General features: G+C 45.0%; 1 protein-coding gene across 7 annotated transcripts in view; it reads left to right on the forward strand.

Moving 5' to 3' along the window:
• The first annotated feature begins 270 nt into the window (after positions 1-270).
• Positions 271-25,114, forward strand: part of PCNT (pericentrin) — a 152,877-nt gene continuing 128,033 nt past the window's right edge. For 5 of the 7 annotated variants that reach the window (XM_058296381.2, XM_058296384.2, XM_058296387.2 and 2 more), the window contains exons 1-3: positions 298-471; positions 3,257-3,469; positions 21,584-21,679. In XM_058296381.2, coding sequence (XP_058152364.1) covers positions 415-471; positions 3,257-3,469; positions 21,584-21,679 — 366 coding nt within the window. In that variant the 5' untranslated portion in view covers positions 298-414. Of the gene's footprint in view, positions 472-3,256; positions 3,470-21,583; positions 21,680-25,114 lie in introns of all 7 variants that reach the window. The other 2 variants (XM_058296382.2, XM_058296386.2) reach the window with 1 other exon arrangement.

The raw sequence follows: 25,114 nt of genomic DNA on the forward strand, positions 1-25,114 counted from the left end.
ACAGCCGGGATAGCCTCCGGCAAACTAGCTTGCCCAGGACGCCGCAGGCCGCCCTCCTCGGAGGCCCCGCCCTCTGCTCCGCCTGCCGCCTTCCCAAGCGACGGCTCCACCCGGGACGGACGCAGGCCATTTGAAATTGACCAACCGAGGCGAGGCCTCCGCCTCCGCCCTCCGCTCATTGGTCCTGCCCAAAGCGCGCGTGCGCAGGAACGCGGCCCCGATTGGTGACGCAGGCCACCAGTCCAGAGAACGGCAGGGGCGGGGCCGGGCGTCGGGGCGGGCCTACGGCTGCGTGACAGTTGTCGCGGGGGGAGGGCGAGCCCGCGCGAGGGGGAGGGAGTGTAAACAGAGCGAAAGCGGCGAGGCGTCGGCCCCGCGGTCTCCCGGGCGGCCCGTGAGGAGCTCCCCGGGAAGATGGAAGAAGATGAGCAAGAGCAGCGGCGGAGAAAGGTGGAGGCTGGGAGAGCAAAGGTAAACGGCAGTGTCCTCCTCCTCCTTCCGCGGCCCCGCCTGAAGTCCTCAGAGCGGAGTCCCGTGCCCGCTCTTGCCCCTGCCAGTGCAGATGCCGGTCATGCGAGGTCGCTGCCGAAGTCGTGCCCTTTCCGCTGGCTCCGATGAAAGTCTTCTCCTGGCCGCCGCCATCTTGAATCCGCCGCCGTCTGCCCGGGGCCGCCCCCACTGCGCCCCCAGCCAATCAGGGGCTGGGGATGCGCGGCGGCTCGCGGAGTGGCCGGCGCGGGGGACGCTGGGGCTCGGCGGACTGCGCGTGCGCAGAGAGCGCCGGCCCGGGGGCGGGGAGGGGAAGGAGCGGAAGGACTTCACCCGCTGTGCTGCTGCACCCACTTGTGCTGCTGCGCCCACTTGTGCTGCTGCGCCCACTTGTGCTGCTGCGCCCACTTGTGCTGCTGCACCCACTTGTGCTGCACCTCGTCCTCCCGCCGGTGGGGGTGTTGAGTGGCCTCTTTCCTGCCACCCTCCCCGCGTTTCCTGGGAAGCGAGGGCTTGAGTACTCGGGCAGCTTTCGAAAGTCACCATGAAGCTGGTTTGCAAACGGGTCTGAGGAAAAGTTGGTGCCTGGGAACGCCGGCCCCACGTCTCGACTGTAAAGCGAAAGGGGAGGGCCACAGGCGTACCCCTGGGTGCCCGCCCTCCCCTCCGCGCGTCCTCGCCGGAGGACGCCCTGGCGCCCAGGCAGAGGGCCGGGGAGGCGGCGGGGGGTTTCCCCAGCTTTTTTCTATGACTACATCCAGATATTCATTCTACTCGATTTCTGCAGTGTATTTTAATAAAGGGAATGTTCCTTAGTGATTCGCTGACATTCTGCCTTATGTCCCCATCAGCCCCTCTTCCCCCGTCCTGGCTACCCTTTGGGGCGTGAGTGGGGGGAGGGCCAGTGCTCTCCTGGAGTTGGCCCCGTGAAGAGCCCCTTCTGGGATCCAGGCGGCCCTGCTCCAGTGAACTCAGTGTGGTGCTGGAGTCAGGTGTCTCCAGGGATGCTTCTGTCATCTCTCTCCTGACTACACAAATGCATTTGTCTGTGGGAAGCTGGCACTCAACCGCTGAGCCACATTCCCTGAGTTGTTTTTTTCATTTATTTTGCTTGTTCGTTTTTTTCAGGAGGCATTGGGGACCTCCCATGTGGGACTCAGGAGCTCAACTGCATGAGCCACACCTGCTGTTTTTGGGGCATATTGTGGGGAATGTTACTTGAGGCATGGTGGAGAGAGCGTGGGCATTTGGATGTGAATCCCTCCTCCCCCCCTCCCCTTCTGGCTGTGGGACCCCAGGAAAGTTACCCTGTCAGGGAGTGAGCGAGTCTCTGTACAGTGCCAGCTGAATATCAGAACCAAATGAAGTTGTATTTGAGGTCAAAGAGGGTAAAATGTTGGTGAGTTCCTTTGGGTCAACTAATAGTAGGCACTCCGTACTGGTTCCTTCCCCTGAGGAAACCACTAACAAGCGTGTGAGGCTGTGACAGGGATAGCACAGTGTCTAATGACGGGGACAGGCAGAGGACAGGGTGGCCTCATTCAGGCTTCCTGTCACAGGGTTTTGACGGGTTTGAAAAGAGAGGTTTGCTATGCTTTTTTTCCCTCTCTTTGGATGTGTCTGGCACATATAAGGGCTAGGTGATGAGCACCCAGAGCTTCATGCTTACTTATGTGTACTCCCTGTGCTTGCAGGTATTTAGTAAAGGAACTAAATGTGCTTTGAGAAGCACTGATGGTGATGGAAGGTCAGCATCATTTCAAGAAGAAACAGGACAATGACTCTTGGGCTATCCCAGGTCAGCAACTAGGACTGTGCTGGAGAAACAATGCATACGTGTCCTCCTAAGTCCCAGATGGTTAGATTTGATGTGGGAGGGCAATAAAATAAATAAAAATGGGGTTGGTTTCTATCCTTGAAAGTGTTATTCTCAAATAAATGGTTTTATGTAATTTTCTTGTTGAAATTGTGTATTTCTATTATCATTTTCACCGGCTATTTAAAAAAAATGCATTTTTTTTATGGCCACAGTTATCATTTGGGGGGAAAACTTCTTCCTGTGAAAAGTTGATGTTAGATTTCATACCTTTTAAATAAGGTGTTAGTGGGAGTTGATGCGTGAACATAGTCTAAAACCCTCAGATTTGAGAAACCAAACAGTGCTAGGTTGTACCTTCTGATGGGCGACATTCTGTGGAGGTCCCTGGTGCTTTGGTGAGCTGTGTCATGAAAAATAGAACATCTGACTCCATAAAGGAAGATGTTAGATTGACCTGGCTTAATTAATTTTTTGCTATTTCTGTTCTTTGTCTCAGAATCTATGGCTAGGAAGTTTTGGCTAGGCTATATATTTTCTTGATATAGGGAAAATGGAGGCAAAAAAAGGGGAGATTTATCTTTTATGTAATTTTAAACATACAGAGTGCCTTGATTATTAGTCAAAATAAATGTATTTTTAAAAATTTTATTTTTCTGTAAACCATCAAAGGCTAGAACAGCTCTTCTGTCAGTCAGCTGTATTGCTTTCACGTCCTCCTTGTTAGACTCTGGGTATCCCTCTAAAGTGAAGTCCTAGTATTATAGAGAGCAATGAAGGCAGTGCTTATGGGAAGTGATCTTTTGGTTGGAGTGAGTGTGGCCAGGTGTGGCTGAGTGCGCGGCGCCCACTCTGGAGCCTGATGTTCCCCACGAGTCTGTTGACTTTGTGGTTCTGTTACTTTTTTCTCACTTACCTTTGCCTTTACTACTTCTCTACTTTTTTGCGCAGCTTGCTCACTTCCGACAGAGAAAAACAAAAGGTGACTGTACGCATTCGAAGAAAAAGACGGCGAAGAGGAAGGGCGCGGTTGTCGATGCGCCTGTCCAGGAGGAGAATCCGGTAGCTGCTGAGGATGGGGGGCTCCCCCAAGGGGGAGATGTTTGGAGAAGTACATCATGCAGCAGCACACCTGATAGGGCAGAAGGGGAATTTGCGGCTCAGGTAAATTTACTCAGCCTTGTGTCTTAACACTGTTTATTTTCTAGTTATTACTAGCCTCTTTCACTAAAACTAGTCTTTTGACTTTTCAAAATGGAGTTTTATTTTAATTCATGAAAGGTAAGTTTTTATGGTTTCACTAATAAATGTTTTATCTTTAGTAAAGATTTTGAGAAATCTTGGATTTGACTGTCTGAAGACAGGTTTCAGCTTTGATAATTGCTTTGGTAGACATTTTACAAGTGGGAGTTCTTCATGTGAGGTTGGGAACATCAGCCCACTGGCATGTGTTTCTTTTGAAACTTTGACCTGTAATGTTCCTTCACCTTGTGCTCAAGTCTATCTTATTTGTTATCCTTTGTCCTTGACCTTCTCACTGACCATGTGATGAGAAGGGTGGGAGTGACAGGTGCTGCAGAAATGGTGTGTTGTTGGAGGAGGTGCTGCTGTCTGCTCCCTGAGGCCTTGTGAGCCACAGGGGGAGTGCACCTTGCCATACCTATTCAGGCATGTCAGGAGCGCAGGTGATGGGGTGGCATTGAGGGCCTGCCGGCCTCCCTAGGGCATCCACACCTGTCCTTTGGTGGGGCTTTTCTTAGGGCTTCTTGTGTGGATTATAAATGGGCCTTGCATCTTGAGCATCCCTTGCTGGTTGTGCAACAGGGTGAGTCAGGTTTAGGTGTTTGCGGACTGAGCTGGAAAACTGGTGGCCAAAGGCAGAATTTGGCTCAAATCATGATGTGTCTGGTTCGTCTTATTTAACAAAAATTGTATTATTGCTGGCAGGTAAATTTGTAACAGTCTACATACAAATCTGGAATTATTGTCTTTTGAAAAACTAGAAGACCTTGTCATAGTGTTCCCACATTTTCTGTGGGGAGCATCTGGCCAGAGCTCTTTGGACCGACCCTTTGGGTGGAGTCTGTGTTGTCTCCAAAGCCCCGAGGTTGAATGTCATTTGCCCTTTGTCATCCTCACATTGTTTCATGTCCAGTGGACCAACAGAGAGTTCTCAGTGTCCTTTTTTCTCGCTGGGCCGAGACAGTGGAAGCTAGATGAGGACAGCAGGTGGTCACTCTTGGATTGCAGACCTCTACATATTGCCTGTCTGGGCTTTTTGCAGAGAAGAACTCATAGAGTTCTTAACGTCTCTTAGCTGAATTTTTGTTTTTACTTTCAAATCAGACATTTTTTTTTCTTTTAAATTAAAAATTTAATAAATTTTAGCTTTGGGTTGGAAATAATGTCACTTAAAAGCCTACTGATCCCAGATACCCAACTTCCTGAAATGTGAACACCTCACATAACCATAGTATAGTCAAAATCAGGATGCTGACACTGACATAGTATGATGAAGTAGTTGATGGGCATTTTTCAAATTTGGCCCATTGCCCCATGAATGCCCTTTTTCTGATCCAGTATTCCACATTGCATTTCAGTGGTAGTCTCTTGCACTCTGGAGCAGTTTCTAAGTCTTTCTTTGTCTTTCATACCTTTGACACTTTTGAAGAGTACTGGCCAGTTATTTTGTATAGCACCTATCAATTTGGGTTTGTTTCCTGATTATACTCAGATTGTGCATTTTTGTCAAGAACACTACGGAGGTACCTGGTGTTGATTTCATAGGTCTAATTCTAGTGATGTTAATGATCACTTAATTACCATGTTGCTGACCAGTTTTCTCTTGATAGGAAAGTTCCTACTTTTACCGTTGTAGCTAATAAGTATATTGTGGGGAGATCCTTTGAGACTTTGCAAATACACTGTTTCTTGCCACATTTTCTTCCATTAATTTTAGCTTCCATTGATGATTCTTGCCTGCAATTGTTAATACTTTGGTATTGGCCAGTTGATGACTTTATATTTTCATCATTCCTTCTACATATTTTTTTAAAGCAGTTTTATTGAGATATGGTCACATGACATGCAGTCTGTCCGAAGTGTACAATCACTAGGTTTTAGCATAATTATAGTGTTAGGCATTCATTCATCACCACAAAAAATTTTAGAATAATTTCATTACTCCAAAAAGAAAACTGCACAACCCCTAGCAGTCACTTCTCAATCTCTCTATCCTTCCCCAGCTCTGAATAACCTCTAATCTAATTCTGTGCTTATAAATTGACTTATGTTTACATTTTATATAAACGGAATCACAATATGTAGTACCCTGTGTATTTGGTTTCTTTCGTTTACTGTAATTTTTTTTTGCCTGATTGTTCAATTTCAAAGGAAAACCATTGTATTAGTCGGGGTTCTCTAGGGAAACAGAATCAACAAGAGATATCTGTCATTGGTGTGTGATTTTATGAGTCTCATGTGACCGTGGGAATGCACAAGTCTATGTTCTGCAGGCAGGCTGCAACCAGTGAAGGTTGCAGTGAAAGTCCAGTGAAGGTCCTTGATGAGTTCTGGGAGATGTTGTCTGTCCAAAGACTAGCTGGCAAATTCTCATTCAGTGCTGGAATCAAGACATTCTACTGATTGGATAAAGCTTCACTCATTGCTGATGGCAATCTCTCTGATTGATGTAATTATAATCAGCTATCTATGATTTACCACTATAGTTAAGTCAGTGGTAACTAAAGTCCATAAATGCCCTTGTATTACATTTAGCTTAGTGCTTGCTTGACCAAACAGCTGGGCACAATTACCTGGCCGAGTTGACACAATAATCTAATCATCACAGTCCATCCCTGTACTGTGATGTGGAAACTGTACACATTACTTTAAACCATACTTCGTCTCTAAGTAAAAACAATAACAGATGTGCACATATATGTATATTTCTGCCTAACAGTGTTCAACTCTCCTGCGTACAACCAGAAATTCATTAATTCCATACAGAATAGTGTGCAAGTTCTTGGGTAATATTCACTCTCGAACTTGACATCCTCAGATATTATGACGTGAAACTGATATAACTTGTTCTATGATAAAGGAAAGGTTTGGGGAAGAAGACAAATTCATCATCATAATGAAACAAGGAAGAAAGATTCATGACCATTACAGTCCTCATTTCTGTAACTGGTCGCATTGTCGAAGTTCACATTTATCACTACCTTCTTCCACTCCCCATTCCATGTTTCCATTACCCTCAGTAAGCACTTCAGCTGGCCGTGGTTCTTTGCCTGGTGGGGTGACCCAAACTCCTTCCTGAAGATTCTGTGCCATTATTAGTCCTGCTTGAACTGGGTTGTTGCAATTTCCCACTGACTTTAATCATAGGACGTGGCAGTACTAGGAGATGCCCTAGAGGATCTCCTGTATTCCAGGCAAACTCTTCTTTACCCCCTTATTTAGATGCAATCCTATTTCCCCTTGATAGTCAGGATCAGTCACTCCAACAGTACAGTAATTCCCTTCTTTGACTGTTGATTCAGAGGTATGAGGAGCCCAAAGTGGCCAGGTGGCAGTTTTAACTTCCAGTTCAGTGGAATCATTGTTGTGTTCCCTGGTGACAGCACTCATCCTTTTGGGACTAAAACCTGTAGACCAGCAGAGTTTGAGGTTGCAGGGACAGGAAGCAAAAATTTTCCTAGTGGGTCACTAGGGGCAATAGTGAGTGGTGCCACTCCCATTTCCACCCCTTGATTCCTGGACCCGTGGATCCTGGTTATGGGAGAAACAGCACCATAGAGTGGACTCTGATTTAGAGCATACACAGCCTCCTGGTTAAAGGTGTGTCTTCTGGGCATTCCTGGGGTAGGTGGGCAGCTCTCAAATGGTAAATCCATTCTGACATTCCAATCTCCCTAAGCCTTTGAATTCCCTCTTCTGTAAACCAGGGCAAATTGGGCATCTCAACCTCAGAAATGCTAGGCCATCTTTTGGTTGATGTTTCAGTCAGCCACCCGAACAACTGTTAGAGCCCTTTATAACCCCTTCAGCTGCAGCATTAAATCCAGAATTTCTACTTAGTGAGCCCGTATCAATAAATTCAGCCTAATCCAACTTTATATTCCTTCCACCATTATCCCATACCCTTAGTATCCATTCCCAGCACATTCCCCCGATTTCTATCTATGTAAGTTGGAAAGCTCATGCAGTTCTTTCTGAGTATACCTTACTTCCTCATGGGTCACACTTTGTATTTCACCTTTGGGGACATGTTGTGATTTTAGTCTAGTAATAGGTCTTGAAGACAAGAGAGGCTGTGGGGGTGGGTAAGGAAAAGGATTAGAAATGCCTTGCAAGCTAACTGACCTCAGGACATTCCCTTGCATTTTTTTCTGGTTGGTAGGATTAATCTCTTCAGGCATATGTTGGAAGGCAGTTTCCTCAGGGCCCGACTGGAGACTGGGTAGTGCTTGCTGGAGTTTGGCTGGCATGCGCCCCAGGGCTGGGAGGAGGTCCAGGCTCCCGGGGGCAGGCCGGGGGCTGGGCAGGGCAGGCTTCAGTTTGGCCGGTCGCCACCTCAGGGCTGGAAGTTGTTTCAGACTCCCTGTGGCAGGCTGGAGGCAGGATGATACAAGGTTGACAAGGTGTGGCTTGGACAGGGCAGGCCAAGGCAGGTTTATCTGGTGAAGTCTCAGCAGAATTCAGAGTTCCATTGTCTCCACCAATATTATCATCATCCCATAAGTCTCCATCTCAATTCTTTGGATTCCACTCTTTTCCAATCAATGCCTTCCCTTTAACTGCAGAAACCCCACAGGGTTGAGGTTTTAGTTTCCTTTGTAAATCCGCTACTCATACCATGAGAGTCTGAGTTTGGTTCTCAGGTATTTCGAGCCTGTGGCTACAGGAGACAAGATTTTCTTTCAGAGCACACATAGAAACTTTCGCATCATGCACTCATCTCTTTCTTTTGTAACAGTTTCCAGAGTATCTAGGAGGAGCCAGCCAACATCATTATACAGTTTGACTCCACAAAACTCTGTTAAGGTACTCACCCAGATCCTTGCTTCTTATAAGCAAGGGAGTAGGGGAATCCAGTGACGATATTTTGCGTATATTGAGTGCCAACTCTCGCCATGGACTGTTAGCAGCCTCTTTGGTATTGGAAAGGGAGTCATCAATACTCTTGTGTCCAATTATAGGAGAGAGCCAATTGCAAATCTCCCAGAACCACCTCAGGCACCCCATGTTTAAGACTGTTCCTCAAGAACTACTCCTGGTACCAAGCTGTATTAGTCAGAGTTCTCTAGGGAAACAGAATCAACAACAGTTATCTGTCAATAGCATGTGATTCTATAAGAGTCCCTCACGCAGATGCACCAGTCCAGGTTCCACAGGCAGGCTGCAACAGGTGCTGCAGTGAAAGTTCTTGATGAGTTCTGGGAGACTTCGGCTGTCCAAAGATGAGCTGGGAAATTCTCTTTCAATGCTGGAATCACTTCTCCTTTTGAGGCATGCAACTATTTGGGCTAAGCATCACTCCTTGCTGATGGCAGTCTCCCTGAATGATGTAATTGTAATCAGCTATCTATGATTTACCACTGCAGTAATGTCAATGGTGACTAAAGTCCATAAATGCCCTTGTATTACAGTTAGCCCAGTGCTTGCTTGACCAAACAACTGGGCACAATTACCTGGCTGAGTTGATACAATAGCCTAACCATCACACCGTCTTAGGACTGCTTTGCTGTATCCCATAAATTTTGATAAGCTGTGTTCTCATTTTCATTCATCTCAATATATTTACTAATTTCACTTTACAATGTCTTCTTTGACCCACTGGTTATTTAGGAGTGTATTGTTCAGCCTCCGCACATTTGCCAATCTATCTCTCACCTGTCTATTATTTCTAGTTTCATTCCATTATGATCTGAGAAGGTGCTTTTTTTTTTTTTTTTTTTTATTTTTTTATTTTTTATTGACTTTGTAATAATATTACATTAAAAATATATATGTGAGGTCCCATTCAACCCCATCCCCCCACCCCCCCTTTCCCCCCCCCAACAACACTCGTTCCCATCATCATGACACATCCATTGGATTTTGTAAGTACATCTTTGGGCACCTCTGCACCTCATATACATTGGTTCACATCATAGCCCATACTCTCCTCCATTCCATCCAGTGGGCCCTGTGAGGATTTACAATGTCCGGTGATTGCCTCTGAAGTACCATCCAGGGCAGCTCCATGTCCCAAAGACGCCTCCAGCTCTCATCTCTTCCTGCCTTTCCCCATACCCTTCATCCACTATGTCCACTTTTCCCATTCCAATGCCACCTCTTCTATGTGGACATTGGATTGGTTGTGTCCATTGCACCTCTATGTCAAGAGGAGGGTCACATTCCACCTGGATGCTGGATGCAATCCTCCCATTTTCAGTTGTAATCACTCTAGGCTCCATGGTGTGGTGGTTGTCCTTCTTCAACTCCATCTTAGCTGAGTGTGGTAAGTCCAATAAATCAGATTGTAGGTGCTGGAGTCTGTTGAGGCTCAGGATCTGGCTATCACATTGTCCGTCCAGAGATTCAAATCCCCTAAATATATCTTAAACCCCAACATTAACTGCACCTCCAGCACATTGGCATGAAAGTCTTATGAAGGGAGGTCCCATCTGAGTCCAGATTCATCACACATAAACACCATTTCCAAAGAGGGGCCATCTGCCCTGGTAGTTAACCCCATCGGCCATGACCATAACTCCCGTGGGTCTCTTTAGCCCTCAAAGGAACCAATATCTGGGGGTTGTATCTGCTTTATCTGTCTCTCTGACTCTGCTCAGTTGTGCATGAGGGCAAACCTTCTGCCAGCCTCCAGACTCTTTTTTAGAAACTCGTAGCCATATAAACTCATTTCTCCTTTCCATTTCCCCCTTACTTTAGGTCAAACAGCATTTTAAAGTCATGGTATTTTATGTAGACATGGATATTCTGTGAGAAGGTGCTTTGTATAGTTTCAATCTATTTATTGGGAGCTACATTGTGACCGAACATGGTCTATCCTGGAGAAAGGTCCCTGGGCACTTGAGAAGAAAGTATAAACTGCAAGATTGGATGCAGTGTTCTGTATTTGTCTTTTAGGTTTCACTCGCTTATCGTATTGTTCAAGTTCTCTGTGTCCTTGTTGATCTTTTGTCTAGTTGTTCTGGCTAATGAAGTGAGGAATGTGTTGAAGTCTCCAGTGATTCTTGTAGAGATGTCTATTTCTCCCTTCAGTTTTGCTAGAGTTTGTCTTATATATTTTGGGGTACCCTGGTTTAGCAGTTTGATATGGTTATGAATTCCAAGAGTAGATATTGGATTATGAAAAAAAAAAAGATATTGGATCATGTTTGTAAACTGGTCTGTACCTGGGTATGATTAAATTATGATTAGGCGGGAAACGGACTTTGGCCCAGTGGTTAGGGCGTCCGTCTACCATATGGAAGGTCCGCGGTTCAAACCCCGGGCCTCCTTGACCCGTGTGGAGCTGGCCCATGCGCAGTGCTGATGCGCGCGAGGAGTGCCGTGCCACGCAAGGGTGTCCCCCGCGTGGGGGAGCCCCACGCGCAAGGAGTGCGCCCGTGAGGAAAGCCGCCCAGCGTGAAAAGAAAGAGCAGCCTGCCCAGGAATGGCGCCGCCCACACTTCCCGTGCCGCTGACGACAACAGAAGCGGGTGCCGCTGACGACAACAGAAGCGGACAAAGAAACAAGATGCAGCAAACAGACACCAAGAACAGACAACCAGGGGAGGGGGGGGAATTAAATAAAATAAATAAATCTTTAAAAAAAAAAAAAAATTATGATTAGGGCTTTGATTGGGCCATGTCAGTAATGTATTGAGTCCCTGCCCCTTGGTGGGTGGGGATTCACAGATAAAAGGCATGGCAAAGGACAGAGTTGGAGGATTTTTAATGTTGGAGCTTTGATGTTGTAGTTTGATGCTGAGGTCTTAAGCTGGAACCCTAGGAAGTGAGCACACAGAGGAAAGAGAAGCAAGCCCTGGGAAGAGAGGAATCCTGAGCCTGGAAAGACGCAAGCCCTGGGAAGAGAGGAACCCTGGGCTCCCAGAGAAGCAAGACCTGGGAAGAGAGGAATATAGGAAGCCTGAACCCTGGCAGACGTTGGCAGCCATCTTACTCCAACATGTGGAAATAAACTTTGGTGAGGGAAAATCCTATGCTTTATGGCCTGGTATCTCTAAGCTCTTACCGCAAATAAACACCCTTTTTAAAGCCAACAGGCTTCTGGTATTTTGCATCAGCACCCCTTTGGCTGACTAATACACCTGGTTAGGTGTGTAGATATTTATTACTGTTATTTCTTCCTGGTGCATCATCTCTTTTATTAATATATAATAACCTTCTGTATCTCATAACTTTTTTGCATTTCAAGCCTGTTTTGTCTGGTATTAGTATAGCTACTCCTGCTCTTTTTTGGTTGCTGTTTGCATGGCGTATCTTTTTCCAATCTTTCATTTTCAGCTGGTTTGCATCCCTGGTGTAAGGTGAGTCTCTTGTATACAGCATGTGGATGGTTCATGTTTTTTTATTCATTCTGTTAGGCTGTATCTTTAATCCATTCATATTCAATTCTATTACTGAAAATGCACTATTTACTTCCACCATTTTATTCCTTAGTTTTCATACGTCATATCATATTTTTGTCTGTCTTTTTACTCTTTTGGTTATCCTTTCTGCTATTCTTTCTTCTATAATCTCCTCCAAGCCTGTCTCTGTTGTCTTTTTTCTTTCAGGTTCTCGGGTCTCCTTTAATGGGAACACCGGGGTGTTTAATCCACTCACATTCAATTATGTTACTGTAAATACATTATTTACTTCCACCATTTTATTCTTTGGTTTTCATATGTCTTATCTTATTTTCATCTTTTTGTTCTCTTTATCTTTTCTGCTATTCTTTCTTTTATACTCTCCTTCAAGCCTCTCTCTCCTGTCTTTTTCTTTCAGCTGTAAGACTTCCTTTAATATTTCCTTTAAGTTAGGTTTTTTTTAATAAACTCTTAGTTTCTGTTTGTGAATACTTTAAACTCACCTTCATATTTGACGGGCAATTTTGCTGGATAAAGCATTCTTGGCTGCAGTTTTCTCTGTTATTGTCCCGGTTGTGTCATACCACTGTGTTCTTGCCTCCATGGTTTCTGGTGAGAAATCCATGCTAAGTCTTACTGGGTGTCCCTTGAATGTGATGGTTTGCAATGTCCCTTGCTGCTCTGAGAATTTTTTCTTTATCTGTTACATTTGACATTCTGAGTAGTATGTGTCTTAGAGTAGGTCTATTCAGATTTATTCTGATTGGGGTACGCTGAGTTTCTTGGACATTAATGTTCATTTCTTTCTTAAGAGTTGAGAAATTTTCTGCTCCGGTCCGGCGGGGGTGAGTCCAGGGACCTGTGGGAAGAAGCAGGGTGGGGCAGGAGTCGAGAGAAGAATGGGGACAAGACAGGATTCTGATAAGTCTCGTTTATTGGGGGTAAAGCATGGGGATATGTAGAGAGGGAAGGGAACGTGTACATAGGTGATAGGCTGGTCTTGTGGGTGGCAGACGTCCAAGGAGGGGATTGGTCGACAGTTCGCACCGGGTCTGCGGAGTTTCGCGCCTTGCGCATCGCATGCGTATTGCTGTGGTCACCTTAGTAGTGGCGGGAGGGGGAGAACAAAGAAGCAGGGAGGAGAAGAATAAGGATATGACAGGGCAGATTTGTGAACTCTGCCATGTTGTGAGATCCGCCATGTTGTGGGAGGCTGTAGATAGGTCTCACAGCTATTTTCAGCTATTGTTTCCTCAAATACTCTTTCTGTCCCTTTCCCCTTCTCTTCTTCTGGAACTCCCATGGCACTTATGTTGTTACATTTTATGTTATTGTTCGACTCCCTGAGCCCCTGCTCATTTTTTTCCATTCTTTTCTCTCTTCTATTTCAGGTGTTCTGTCTTTGGTATCACTTATTCTTTCTTCTATCATTTTGAGTCTGCTGTTGTATGCCTTTAATGTGGTTTTTATCTCACCTAGTGTTTCTTTCATTCACATGAACTCTGTTACTTTTCTATTCAGGTTCTTGCTTAATGTCTTCTTTTTTTTTAAAGATTTATTTATTTCTCTCCACCCCTTCGTTGTTTGCACATGCTGTCTGTCTTGCTTCTTTAGGAGGCACTGAGAGCTGAACGCGGGACCTCCACTTTGTGAGGGAGGTGGCTAATTGCTTGAGCCACCTCTGCTCCCTCCTTTGTTGTGTCTCATTATGTCTTCCTCCCCGTGTCTCTTGTTGTGTCAGCTTGCTGTGCCTGCCCATCGAGAAAGCTCACTGTCTTCTTTAGGAGGCACCAGGAACCTCTGATCCCTGCTTTTTGTATCTTTCATTATGTTTTTGTTCTTGTGTCTCTTGTTGTGTCATCTTGTTGTGTCAGCTTGCCATGCCTGCCGGTCATGCCAGCTTGCTATCTTCTTTAGGAGGCACTGGGAACTGAACCAAAGACCTCCCATGTGGTAGGCGGGAGCTCAGTTGCTTGGCCAGCATCTGCTTCCCTCTTTGTCTTCTTGATGTCTTTTATCTCTTTAGCCATATTATCTTTCAACTCATTAATTTGACTTTGGAAATTTGTGTGCATCTCATTAATTAGTTGTCTCAAGTCCCGTGTCTCTTTTGGGCTTTGATATATTCCTTATCTTGGGCCATGTCTTCTACTTTCTGAGTATAGTTGTACTTTTTTTTTACTGATGCCTAAGGCATCTGATTAGGATGGTGAGTTTACTCAGATGCTCAATTTCCCTTTTGTGGGGATTTAGTGGCCAGAGCCTGTGTGTTACTGCTGTTCTTTGATTTTTGGTTCAGCTGGGTCTTTAGGATTGCCCCTGTTAGTTGCTCAAAACTGGGCTCTGGTCCCAGTAATGAGCTGCAGATTCACTTTCCAGGGCCTTGGGGAGGGAGGCTGTAGAGGCTGGAAAAGCCTCTTTCCCTTATTTACTTTTAATTTCCTCTCGTGCACTTCCTTGCTCCACCAGCAGTGGCGGTCTTTGGCAGCGCTCTCAGGCCCGAGCCTGGTGGGGGTTTTCCCTGCAACACGGACCAGATCAGTGTGACGGAGGATCCTGCCTGGAGGCCGAGCCTCGTAGTCAGACTTTCTCAGGCTCATCTCCAGTCCTTTCTCCAGGGCTGGAGCCCCTTTTCTTTTCCTGGGTAGGAAGTAATTCCACTCCCCTGTTTGTCCTCAACAACCATCCTGGTTAGTGTAGAGGGTGATTGGGGGGGTCAGATATCTTTAGCCCCTTGCTGGCTCCAAGGCAAGCAACGATGCGGCCCACCTGGCCTGGCCGGGCTCCTGGGACACGGCAGCCCAATCTGTGGGCCTCAAGCTGAGTCAGCCTTCGGAAGCGTCCCTCTCGCTCCCCTTTCCTGGGAGGTGGATCCCCGGGGCCCCCTTGTCTGTAGCGGCCGGTCCCTAGACCTGAGAATTCAGAGGTGTCTGTAGAGTAGGAGAGGCTGCCAACAATTGCAGCTGCTGCTCTTAACTCATAGTTTTGCTGTCTTAATTCTTTTCCTTTGCCCTTCTCTCTTCTGGGTGGTGTCCAGCCTTCCCATTGTGTCCAAAACCCTGGAAGATTTTTCTCCATGCTGTTTCTGCCTGTCCTTTAGCTATTTTTTCTCTATTGTAATTTTAGTCTCACTTAGTGTGTCTTTCATTCCCATAAGCTATTTTTCTATCCAAGATTTCAAATTTTTCTTTGGGCTTACTCAGTGTTTTTTTGTTTTTTGTTTTTGTTTTTTAGGAGTTATCAGGGATTGACCCCGGGACCTTGTACATGGAAAGCAGGTGCTCAACTACTGAGCTGCACCTGCTGCCCTCAGTGTCGTTGTTGTCTTCTTTTTTTTAATATTTCATTTTATTTATTTATTTTGCCTCCCCCCCACCGTTGTTCGCACTTGCTGTCTGTTCTCTGTGTCTGTTTGTTGTTTGTTCTTCTTCATTTTTAGGAGACACCAGGAACCAAACCTGGGACCTCCCACATGGGCAGGAGGTGCCCAATGACTTGAGCCATCTCTGCTCCCACTTGTTGTGTCTCTCATTATGCTTCCTTGTTGTGTCTCTTCATTGGGTCATCTCACCATGGCATCTTGTCATGTCACCTTGTTGCGCTAGACTGTTGCGTCAGCGTGCTGTCTTGCTCATCTTCTTTAGGAGGCACTGGGAGGCATACCTGGTACCTCCCATGTGGTAGGTGGGTGCCCACTGCTTGAGCCACATCTGCTTCCCTTAGTGTCTTCTTTTTTTTCTTTGTTCTTTTTAATTTTAATTTTTGTTTTTTTTTCTTTTTACATATTTTTTGGTTTCTTTTTGTTTATTTTCCTCATTGTCGTCTTAATGTCTTTTATTTCTTTAGCCATGTTGTCCTTCAACTTCATGATTTGGTTTAAGGGATTTGTCTGAACCTCATTGATGAGTTGTCTCGAGTCCTGTGTCTCATCTGGAGCGCTGATTTGTTCCTTTGCCTGGGTCGTAGCTCCCTTTTTCTTTGTACGGCTTGTAACTTTTTGCTCATGTCTGGGCACCTGATTCTGATGCTGAGTTTACTCTGATGTTCAGGTTCTCTCTTGTGTCTAGGGGTTTACTGTTACGTAGCTGTGTGCTGCCACTGTTCTTTGGCTCTTGGTTCAACATGTTCTAGATATTTAGGACTGCCCCTGTTTTAACTCCTCAAAGCAGGGCTAAGGACCCAGTAATGGGGTGCAGGCCAGTTTCCAAGGGCCTTGGAGAGGGTGGCAGTAAAGGCACCCGCTTGACTTTTATTTATTTTTCCTTTTATGTGCACTTCTCTGGCCAGAGAAGTCTTGCAAAGACCTCTCAGCTCAGACCCCAGGTGTTAGGGGGGATTTCATTCAGAGTAACTCGGGGGGTGGGGGCGGGTGGGCTCTGCAGAAGCAGTGTCCTCAGGGCAGGCCAAGCCTTACGGGCAGACTTTCTCAGAGGCTGTTTTCCCTTGTCCAGCCACACGCTCCCTCCCTTTCCCTCCTCTGCACCCAGCCCAGGGCAATAGGGCAGGTTTTTGAGAAGGCGGATTATTTCTAGGTCCCCAGTAGGCTCTCAGGGCAAGCAACGTCAGGGCCCTAGCCGTACTGGAAGTGTTTGACCCCTCCAATGAAGCAGACCAAGTTCGCTGGCCAAAATCTGAATTTGCTATAGGCTGTGTCCCTCCCTCTCCCCTTTCTTGGGGAAGAGGATCCTGCAGCCCCCTCAGTCCTCAGTTACTTCGGTCTCTGTACCACACTTTGCTCCTAGGTAGGGGAGAGTGCACGCTGCTGCTTCTGCAGCTCTGCTCTTGGGATTCTCCGGCAGCCAAGGCTCCTTTCCTTCGCCCCTCTCTCTTCTGGGTGGTGTCTCGCCTTCCCCTGGTGCTCTGAGCTCCAGAGCAGCCCTCCAGACAGTCTCTGTCTGTCCTCTAGATATTTTTTTTCTGTGAGAGACATGATCCCTTTGCCTCCATCTTCCTAGATGTTGCCTTAGGAACTTTATTTTAACATTTTTTTCCCCCATGCCTCCTGATTAATTCTCTTAGTTCTTGTTTCTCTGAAAATGACTTTTTCATTTTTGCCTTCATATTGAAGACTATTTTTACTGACAGTAGAATTCTAGGTTGACTTCGCCCAGGACCAGATGGCTTCACAGGGGAGTTCTACCAATCATTCCAAGATCTAGTACCAAACTTGCTGTACTCTTCCAAAAACTGCACAGGAGGTAACACCACAAAACTCATTCTATTAAGCGAACGTCACCCTGATACAAAGCCAGATAAAGGTAATTACAGACCAATTTCTCTAATGAATATAGAAGCAAAAATCTTCAACAAAATAACTTGCAAACTGAATCCAAAAGGACATTAGAAGAATTCTACATCATGATCAAATGAGTTTTATCCCAGGTATATAAGGGTGGTTCATCAGAAGAAAATCAGTTAGTGTAACATCACATTAATAAACTGTAGAAGAAAAATCACATGATCCTCTCAACACAGAAAAGGCATTTGACAAAATACAGCTCTTTTTCTTGATAAAAGCTCTCAGAAAGATGGGAGTAAAAGGAAATTTTCTCAACATGGTAAAGTTTATATATGAAAGCCCTACAGGGCGGCGGACTTGGCCCAGTGGTTAGGGCGTCCGTCTACCACATGGGAGGTCTGCAGTTCAAACCCTGGGCCTCCTTGACCTGTGTGGAGCTGGCCCATGCGCAGTGCTGATGTGCACAAGGAGTACTGTGCCATGCAGGGGTGTCCCCGTGTAGGGGAGCCCCACGTGTAAGGAGTGTGCCCAGTAAGGAGAGCCACCCAGCCTGAAAGAAAGCGCAGCCTGCCCTGGAATTGCGCCGCACACACGGAGAGCTGACACAATAAGGTGACGCAACAAAAAGAAACACAGATTCTCATGCCGCTGACAACAACAGAAGTGGACAAAGAAGACGCAGCAACATACAGAGAACAGAAAACTGGGGTGCGGGGGGAGGCGGGAAGGGGAGAGAAATAAATAAATAAATAAATAAATCTTTTAAAAAAAAAGAAAAGAAAGCCCTACAGCTAACTTTGTATTCAATGGTGAAAGACTGAAACCTTTCCCACTGATTTCAGGACCAAGGCTAGGATGCTCACTCTCTCCACTGTTATTCAATATTGTGCTACAAGTCCTAGCTAGAGCAGTTAGGCTAGATAAAGAAATAAAGGTCATACAAATAGGAAAGGAAGAAGTAAAACGTGCTATTTGCTAATGATATCATCCTTGTATTAGTCAGCCAAAGGGGTGTTGATACAAACTATCAGAAATCGGGGCGGCGGACTTGGCCCAGTGGTTAGGGCGTCTGTCTACCACATGGGAGGTCTGCGGTTCAAACCCCGGGCCTCCTTGATTCATGTGCAGTTGGCCCATTCACAGTGCTGATGTGCACAAGGAGTGCTGTGCCACGCGCAAGGAGTGCTGTGCCACGTGCAAGGAGTGTGCCCCGTAAGGAGAGCTGCCCAGCGTGAAAGAAAGTGCAGCCTGCCCAGGAATGGTGCCGCACACACGGAGAGCTGACACAGGATGACGTAACAAAAAGAAATACAGATTCCCGTGCCGCTGACAACAACAGAAGCAGACAAAGAAGACTGGCAAATAGACATAGAGAACAGACAACGGGGGTGGGGGGGAGGGGAGATAAATAAATCTTAAAAACAAAAATGTGATAGGAGGTTCAATATTTAAAAAAACAAAAAGGAATCGGTTGGTTTTTATAAAGGGTATTTATTTGGGGAAGGAGCTTATAGATACCAGGCCATAAAGCATAAGTTACTTCCCTAACCAAAGTCTATTTCCATGTGTTGGAGCAAGATGGCTCCCGACGCCTGCCAGGGTTCAGGCTTCCTGGGTTCCTCCCTTCCAGAGTCGTGCTTTTCTCTGGGTTTAAGGTTCCTTTCTTCCTGGGGCTGGCTCCTCTTTCCTCTGTGTACTTACTTTCCAGAGCGCCAGCTTAAGACTTCAGTGTCAAACTCCAACATCAAAACTCGAACATTAAGAACCCTCAACTCTGTCCTTTGCCATGCCTTTTATCTGTGAGTCCCCACCTATCAAAAGGCAGGGACTCAATTCCCTAATGACATGGCCCAATCAAAGCCCCAATCATAACTCAGTTACGCTCAGGTACAGACCAGATTACAAACATAATCCAGTATCTACTTTTGGAATTCATAACTGTATCAAACTGCTACAATCCTATACTTAGAAAATCCTGAAAAATCCACAATGCTATTAGAACTAATAGACGAGTTCAGCAATGAAGTAGGATATAATATTAATATGCAAAGTCAGTACTTTTTTTATACACTGTTAATGAGCAATCTGAGGAGGAAGTCAGAAAAAAATTTCCATTTACAATAGCTACTAAGATAATCAAATATTTAGGAATAAACTTAACCAAGGACATAGAGGACATGTATTCAGAAAACTGTAAAAATTGCTAAAAGAAACCAGAGAAGACCTAAATATATGGAAGGACATTCTGTGTTGACAGAATGGAGGATTAAATATTAAGATGTTGCACACCTGCATGGCATGGCACTGCTTGCCACACGGCAGCGCTGCACGTGAGCTGGGTCACCACACTGGCCAGGAGGCCCTGGGTTTGAACCCTGGACCTCCCATATGGTAGGCAGATGCTCTATCAGTTGAGCCACATCTTCCCTCAAGTGATTTTTGACAAGACTCCAACCCAACCAGCAGGGTCAGAACAGTCAGTTGAACCAATGGTGCTGGGAGAACTGGATAGCCATATCTAAAAGGAAAATCGGGGACTCTTATTTCACCTTATATAAAAACTGACTCAAAATGGTTCAAGGTCCTCAATATAAAAACTAGAACCATAAAACTCCTGGAAGAAATGTAGAAAAACATCTTCAAGATCTATTGGTTGGTGGTGTTTTTTAAAATTTACACCGAGAGTATGAACAATAAAAAAAAAATAGGTGAATGGTACTTCCTCAAAGTTAAGTACTTTTGTCTTCAAATGTCTTTGTTAAGGTGAAAAAGCAGCCTACTCAATTGGAAAAAATTTTCTAGAAACCACATAATCTGAAAAGGGTATGATCTTCATGCCATATAAAGAGATCACACAACTCGCTGATAAAAAGACAAGAAACCCAATTAAAAAATGGACCAAAGACTTGAATAGACATTTTTCCAAAGAGGAAAAACAAATGTCTAAAATAACATGAAAAGATGCTCAACATCACTAGCTATTAGGGAAATGCAGATAAAAAAAATAGATATCATTTCACTTTTTACAGAATGGCCATTAAAAAAACAGAAAACTACAAGTGCTGGAGAGGATGTGGAAAAATGGGAACACTCCCTCACAGTTGGTGGGAATGTAGAATGGTGCAGCCTCTGTGGAAGACAGTTTGGTGGCTCCTTAGGAAGCTCAATATAGTACAGCTGTAGACTCCAGCAGCCCCACTACTAGGAGTATATTCAGAATAACTGAAAGCAAGGACATGGACAGACATTTGCCCACTGATATTCATAGGTGCATTGTTCATAATGACCAAAAGATTGAAACAACGCTAGTGTCCATCAACTGATGAATGAATAAACAACATGTGGTGTGTACATACGATGGAATACTATTAAGCTGTAAGAAGAAATGAAGTCAGGATGGTCTCACTAATATGAACTAAATATCATGAGTAAATTCATGGAGTTAAACTATGGAGTATGGGTTACTAAAACAATGTGGGTTGAGAAGGGGAAACTGAGGCTGAAAGTAGAATGTTTAATAAGGTGAATGTAAATGTGTGGAAATGGGTAGCATTGATGGTAACACATAGTGAGTATGACTAACACTGATGATTTATGAATATCTATGTGGCTGAAAAGGGTAGTCTAGGGAGGTTAATGTCAATTGAAAGACAACTAGAGGATAATATAGGGACTGTATATCAGTGATTTCAGTGGCGGATGATGATGATGATGCTTAATAGTATATATATATAAGAATATTTCTCTATTATGTGGGGTTAAGAATATTGAGATACATGGGAAAAATACAACTAACATATCTTATAGACTATAGTTAGCAGTAATATTGTAGTATTTGTACAGTAGTGGCCAAGGAGGTACTATATCAACACTAAGGGTCAACAGTGGGTGAGTATAAGGGGATATGGGATTTTTTTTTTTGGAGTAATGAAAACACTCTGAAGTGGACTGACCTTATGACAGCACAACTCTGTGATGAACGAGAGCCGCTGAGTGTACACTTAGGATGGATTGTACAAGGCAGGACCATGTAACACAGTGAACCCCACTGTGAATAATGGCCTGTGGTTGACAGTACAAATATGAGAAGGTTCTCTTATGAACTACAGCAAATGTACAATGCTAGTATATGGTGTTAATAATAGGATGGTTTGTGGGGAAAATGCACCAAATGTAAGTTGTATATGTGTATATACATGTATACATTCATATATTTATCTACACACATATAGGGGTCAGCCATGTCACTATAAAAATATTTAGATGACACTTGAGGGGATGTTTATGGAGGGAGGTACAGATATCTGAACAGGCAAAACGATCTGTTGTGAAATGGAGAATGGAGGCCAGTGTGCAGCATTGAGGCTTGAGGCATTTGAGCAGGTAGCGGAAGATACGGAAATGGCCTGAAACATTGCCTTAAACACTCCTCTCTGGCCCTTCCCTTCTTAGCTGGGGGACGACGATGGAGAGAGGAAGGAGGAGTTGGAAAACCTGGTGCAGAAGCTAGACGAAAGCTGTCCAGAACAGACTGGCATTACCACAAAGGTATTTTTCATATAAGGTTATCATTTAAAGTATATTCTTTGTTACCAGAATTCCTCACTTTTATGGTATGAATTGAAATCAGAGACAAGGAATCTTCCATCTCTTAAAAATTTTTTTAAAAGTTGAAACAAAGGAGTATGCTTGGAATGGAAAAGCAGCTTCAAAGAATTCTAGAGACCTAGAAGCAGAGTTCACCCTCTGTTCTAACAGAAAGTTCACCTGTCTTCACTTCCTAATATTATGGCAGCCAGAAGGCCTCTTTTCGGACCCTTCCGGGTTGAACCCAAATCTGTCTTCCATCTCCCATGTGGCTGCTTTCACACCTGTGAAGACGGCTGCCACTGTGGGACTCTCCCTACAGTCCGGTTGCACTTGTTTAATGATTGACCTTGTTGTTCAGCCTGTCTGCCAGGCCTTGCACCTCATTTCCACACCCATGTGCGTATGGACGTCCCAGTGTGGAGTTGTCATTGTGTCGTGCACCTGAGGGACAGCTGTGGGGACAGGGAGGGGTATGGTCAGTCTTAAGGTCCCCAGTTTCTGGCACAGTTCCTCGTATAGATTCCATATGTGTTTCACTGATTACTTTTGTTAAACCAGTTTGATTTTTGCTTGCATTTAGAAGAAAATTTATTAGCTATTGAATTGACGAATTTTAAAATGTTGTGTTAAAAAGCCTTTTGTTACAGGGTGAATTGTGTCCCCCAAAAAGACATACATTTTCAAGTGCTTCCATGAATGGAGTCTCATTTGGAAATAAGATCTTTGAAGATGGAAGTCAAGATGACACCAAACTGGGTTAGGATGGGTCTTAATCCACTATGATTGGTTTCCTTATAAGGAGTGAACATTGGACACAGCCAGTAGAAGACGGAGTGAAGGTGGCCCAAGATGGAGACTGAAGCAGAGAGTGAGCAGGCCACTGCCAGAACCCTAAAGGCGTCAAAGGAGTCATGCCCAGTGGCACCATGCCGTCAGATTTCTAGCCTGTGTGTTAGTTGTTTTACGCCATCCAGTTTATGGTACTTTTGACAGTGGGAAGTGGTGTGCTGCAGTGACAAAAACCTAAAAATGTGGAAGTGGCTTTAGAATTGGGTAATGGGTAGGGGCTGGAAGAATTTTGAGGTGTTTGATAGAAAAAGCCTACATTGCCTCGAGGAGATGGTTGGTAGAAATGTGGACATTAAATGATGTTTTAGAAAGAAATTGGTGTGTTATTGGAAATTGGAGGAAAGGTGATCCTTGTTATAAAGTGGCAGAGAACTTGGGAGAATTGTGTTCTGATGTTGGATAGAAGAAACAACCTGTAAGCTATGAACTTTGATATGTGACTGAAGATATTTTCAAGTTAAGTGTGGAAAGTGCAGCCTGGTTTCTCCTTGTCGCTTATAGTAAAATGCACGAGGAAAGAGGTAAATTGAGGAGTGAACTGTTAAGCACAAAGGAACCAGCAACTGATGCTTTGGAAAATTCTCAGCCATTCCAGATAATGTGCTCTGGAAATGCCTGAGGGTGTGGCTGGACAACCATTCACTTAAAGAGATGAGAATGATTCGTGGATCCAGTCAACATCTTAAAGGAAACACTGCCTGTCTGGACTGAAGGGGCAGAGACGGTACCACATGAAGGAAGAATGACTGAGCACAGAGCTGTAATGGCAAGGTCTGGGTTGAAATGACTTCCCCAGGCCAGGAGGCAGGTTTCCTCCCCACTTTGACAGAGGGTGGGGCCTCTGCCCAGTGGGCCCAGAGGACAGAGGAGGGGCCCTGGAAAATCACACTCAGGCCATGACTTCTAATGGAATATGCCCTACTTTAGACCACTCTCCCCTCTGCCTTTCCCTCCCTGGTGTTTGGAGCAGGTACCTCATGTTCTGGGTTTCATAGGTTCACAGATGGAGAGGAACTTTGCCACCCCGTGGACCACAAGCGTAACTGATACAGATGAGATTTTGACTTAGAGTTGGTTCTAGATGACGTGAGGCTTTTGTGAAGTTGGGAAGGGGTGAATGTATTTGCATGTGGGAAGGATGTAAATTTTGGGGAAATGTATTAGTCTGCCAAAGGGGCGCCAATACAAAGTACCAGAAATCTGTTGGCTTTTATAAAGGGTATTTACTTGGGGTAAAATCTTGCAGTTACATGGCAGTAAAAAGTCCAACTCAAGGGTCCTCTCTTAGCGAAGTCGGTTGCCATGTGTCGAAGCAGGATGGTCGCTGATCTCTGCCTGGTCTTCCCCTCTGGGCTTTTTATTCCTCTTGAGGCTCCTTGGGCCCAGCATCTTGAAGCTTCAAGCTTAAATGAAGTCCTCTCTCTCCTGGCATAGAGCTTGTTTCTTTCCAGGCCTCCTATATCATCCTCACCTCTCTTCCTAAGGATCAGATGTGAGCTGTCAGGCAAAATGGTTCATCTATCCCAGGGGCTTCAGCTGTTTGAGCCTTCTCCTTTCTGTCACATGGCAGCATCAAAAGTGACGAGAGTCCTCTCTTCCTGTGTGTCTTTCTGCTGAGTGTCCGTTTATATCAGACCCAGCAAGGGGGCAGAGACTCAATCCGAGTCATACCCATGACAGTTGAATCATAAGAATCAGTCTTTTTAAAAAATACACTTTTTACTTATTTTGAAAAGATAACTTAGATTATATAAAATGTTACATAAAAAAATATAAGGGATTCCTATATATCCCACTCCCCACACCTTCCACTTTCCCCCACATTAACAACTTCTTTAATTAGTGTGGTACATTCATTGCTATTGATGTACACATTTTGGAGCATAGCCACTAAGCATGGACTATAATTTACATAGTAGTTCACACTCTCTCTCACTTTACTCTGTAGGTTATGGCAGGATATATAATGTTCTGTATCTGTCTTTGCAGTGTCATTCAGGACAATTCCAAGTCCCGAAAATGCCCCATATTACACCTCTTTTTCCTTCTCCCTGCCTTCAGCAACAGCAATGGCCACTGTCTCCACAGCAATGAATAATTTCTTCCATTGCTGGAATCACAGTAAGTCTATAGTAGAGTACCAGGAAGTCCACTCTATTTCATATTTTATTCCTCAATCCTGAGGATTTTGGGATGGTGATGCCCACTCCACCTCTAATTGAGAGGGGGCTTGGATCCCATATGGCTGATGGATGGAACTCTCTTGCTTGCAGTTGTAGACTCCCTCAGTTCCTTGGTATCCTGGTTGTTCGTTGTCCTGGGTGAGTCCAGTGAACTGGAGAATAGGTATTGCAACTCTGCTGAGGCTCAGGGCCCAGTTGGCACATGGACAGCCCAGAGAGTCAAGTCTCTTGGACATACACCTACCAACTATAGTGCCAACTATAGGTTCAATGAAATGGACAGCAGAGCCACATGTAGAGAAGTCACATCTGAGTCCAACTCCGTCACACTCGGAACACAAACTCCGAAGTAGGGCCCACT

This window comes from Dasypus novemcinctus, chromosome 4 (genome assembly GCF_030445035.2).
Source record: "Dasypus novemcinctus isolate mDasNov1 chromosome 4, mDasNov1.1.hap2, whole genome shotgun sequence".
Lineage (NCBI taxonomy): Eukaryota > Metazoa > Chordata > Mammalia > Cingulata > Dasypodidae > Dasypus > Dasypus novemcinctus.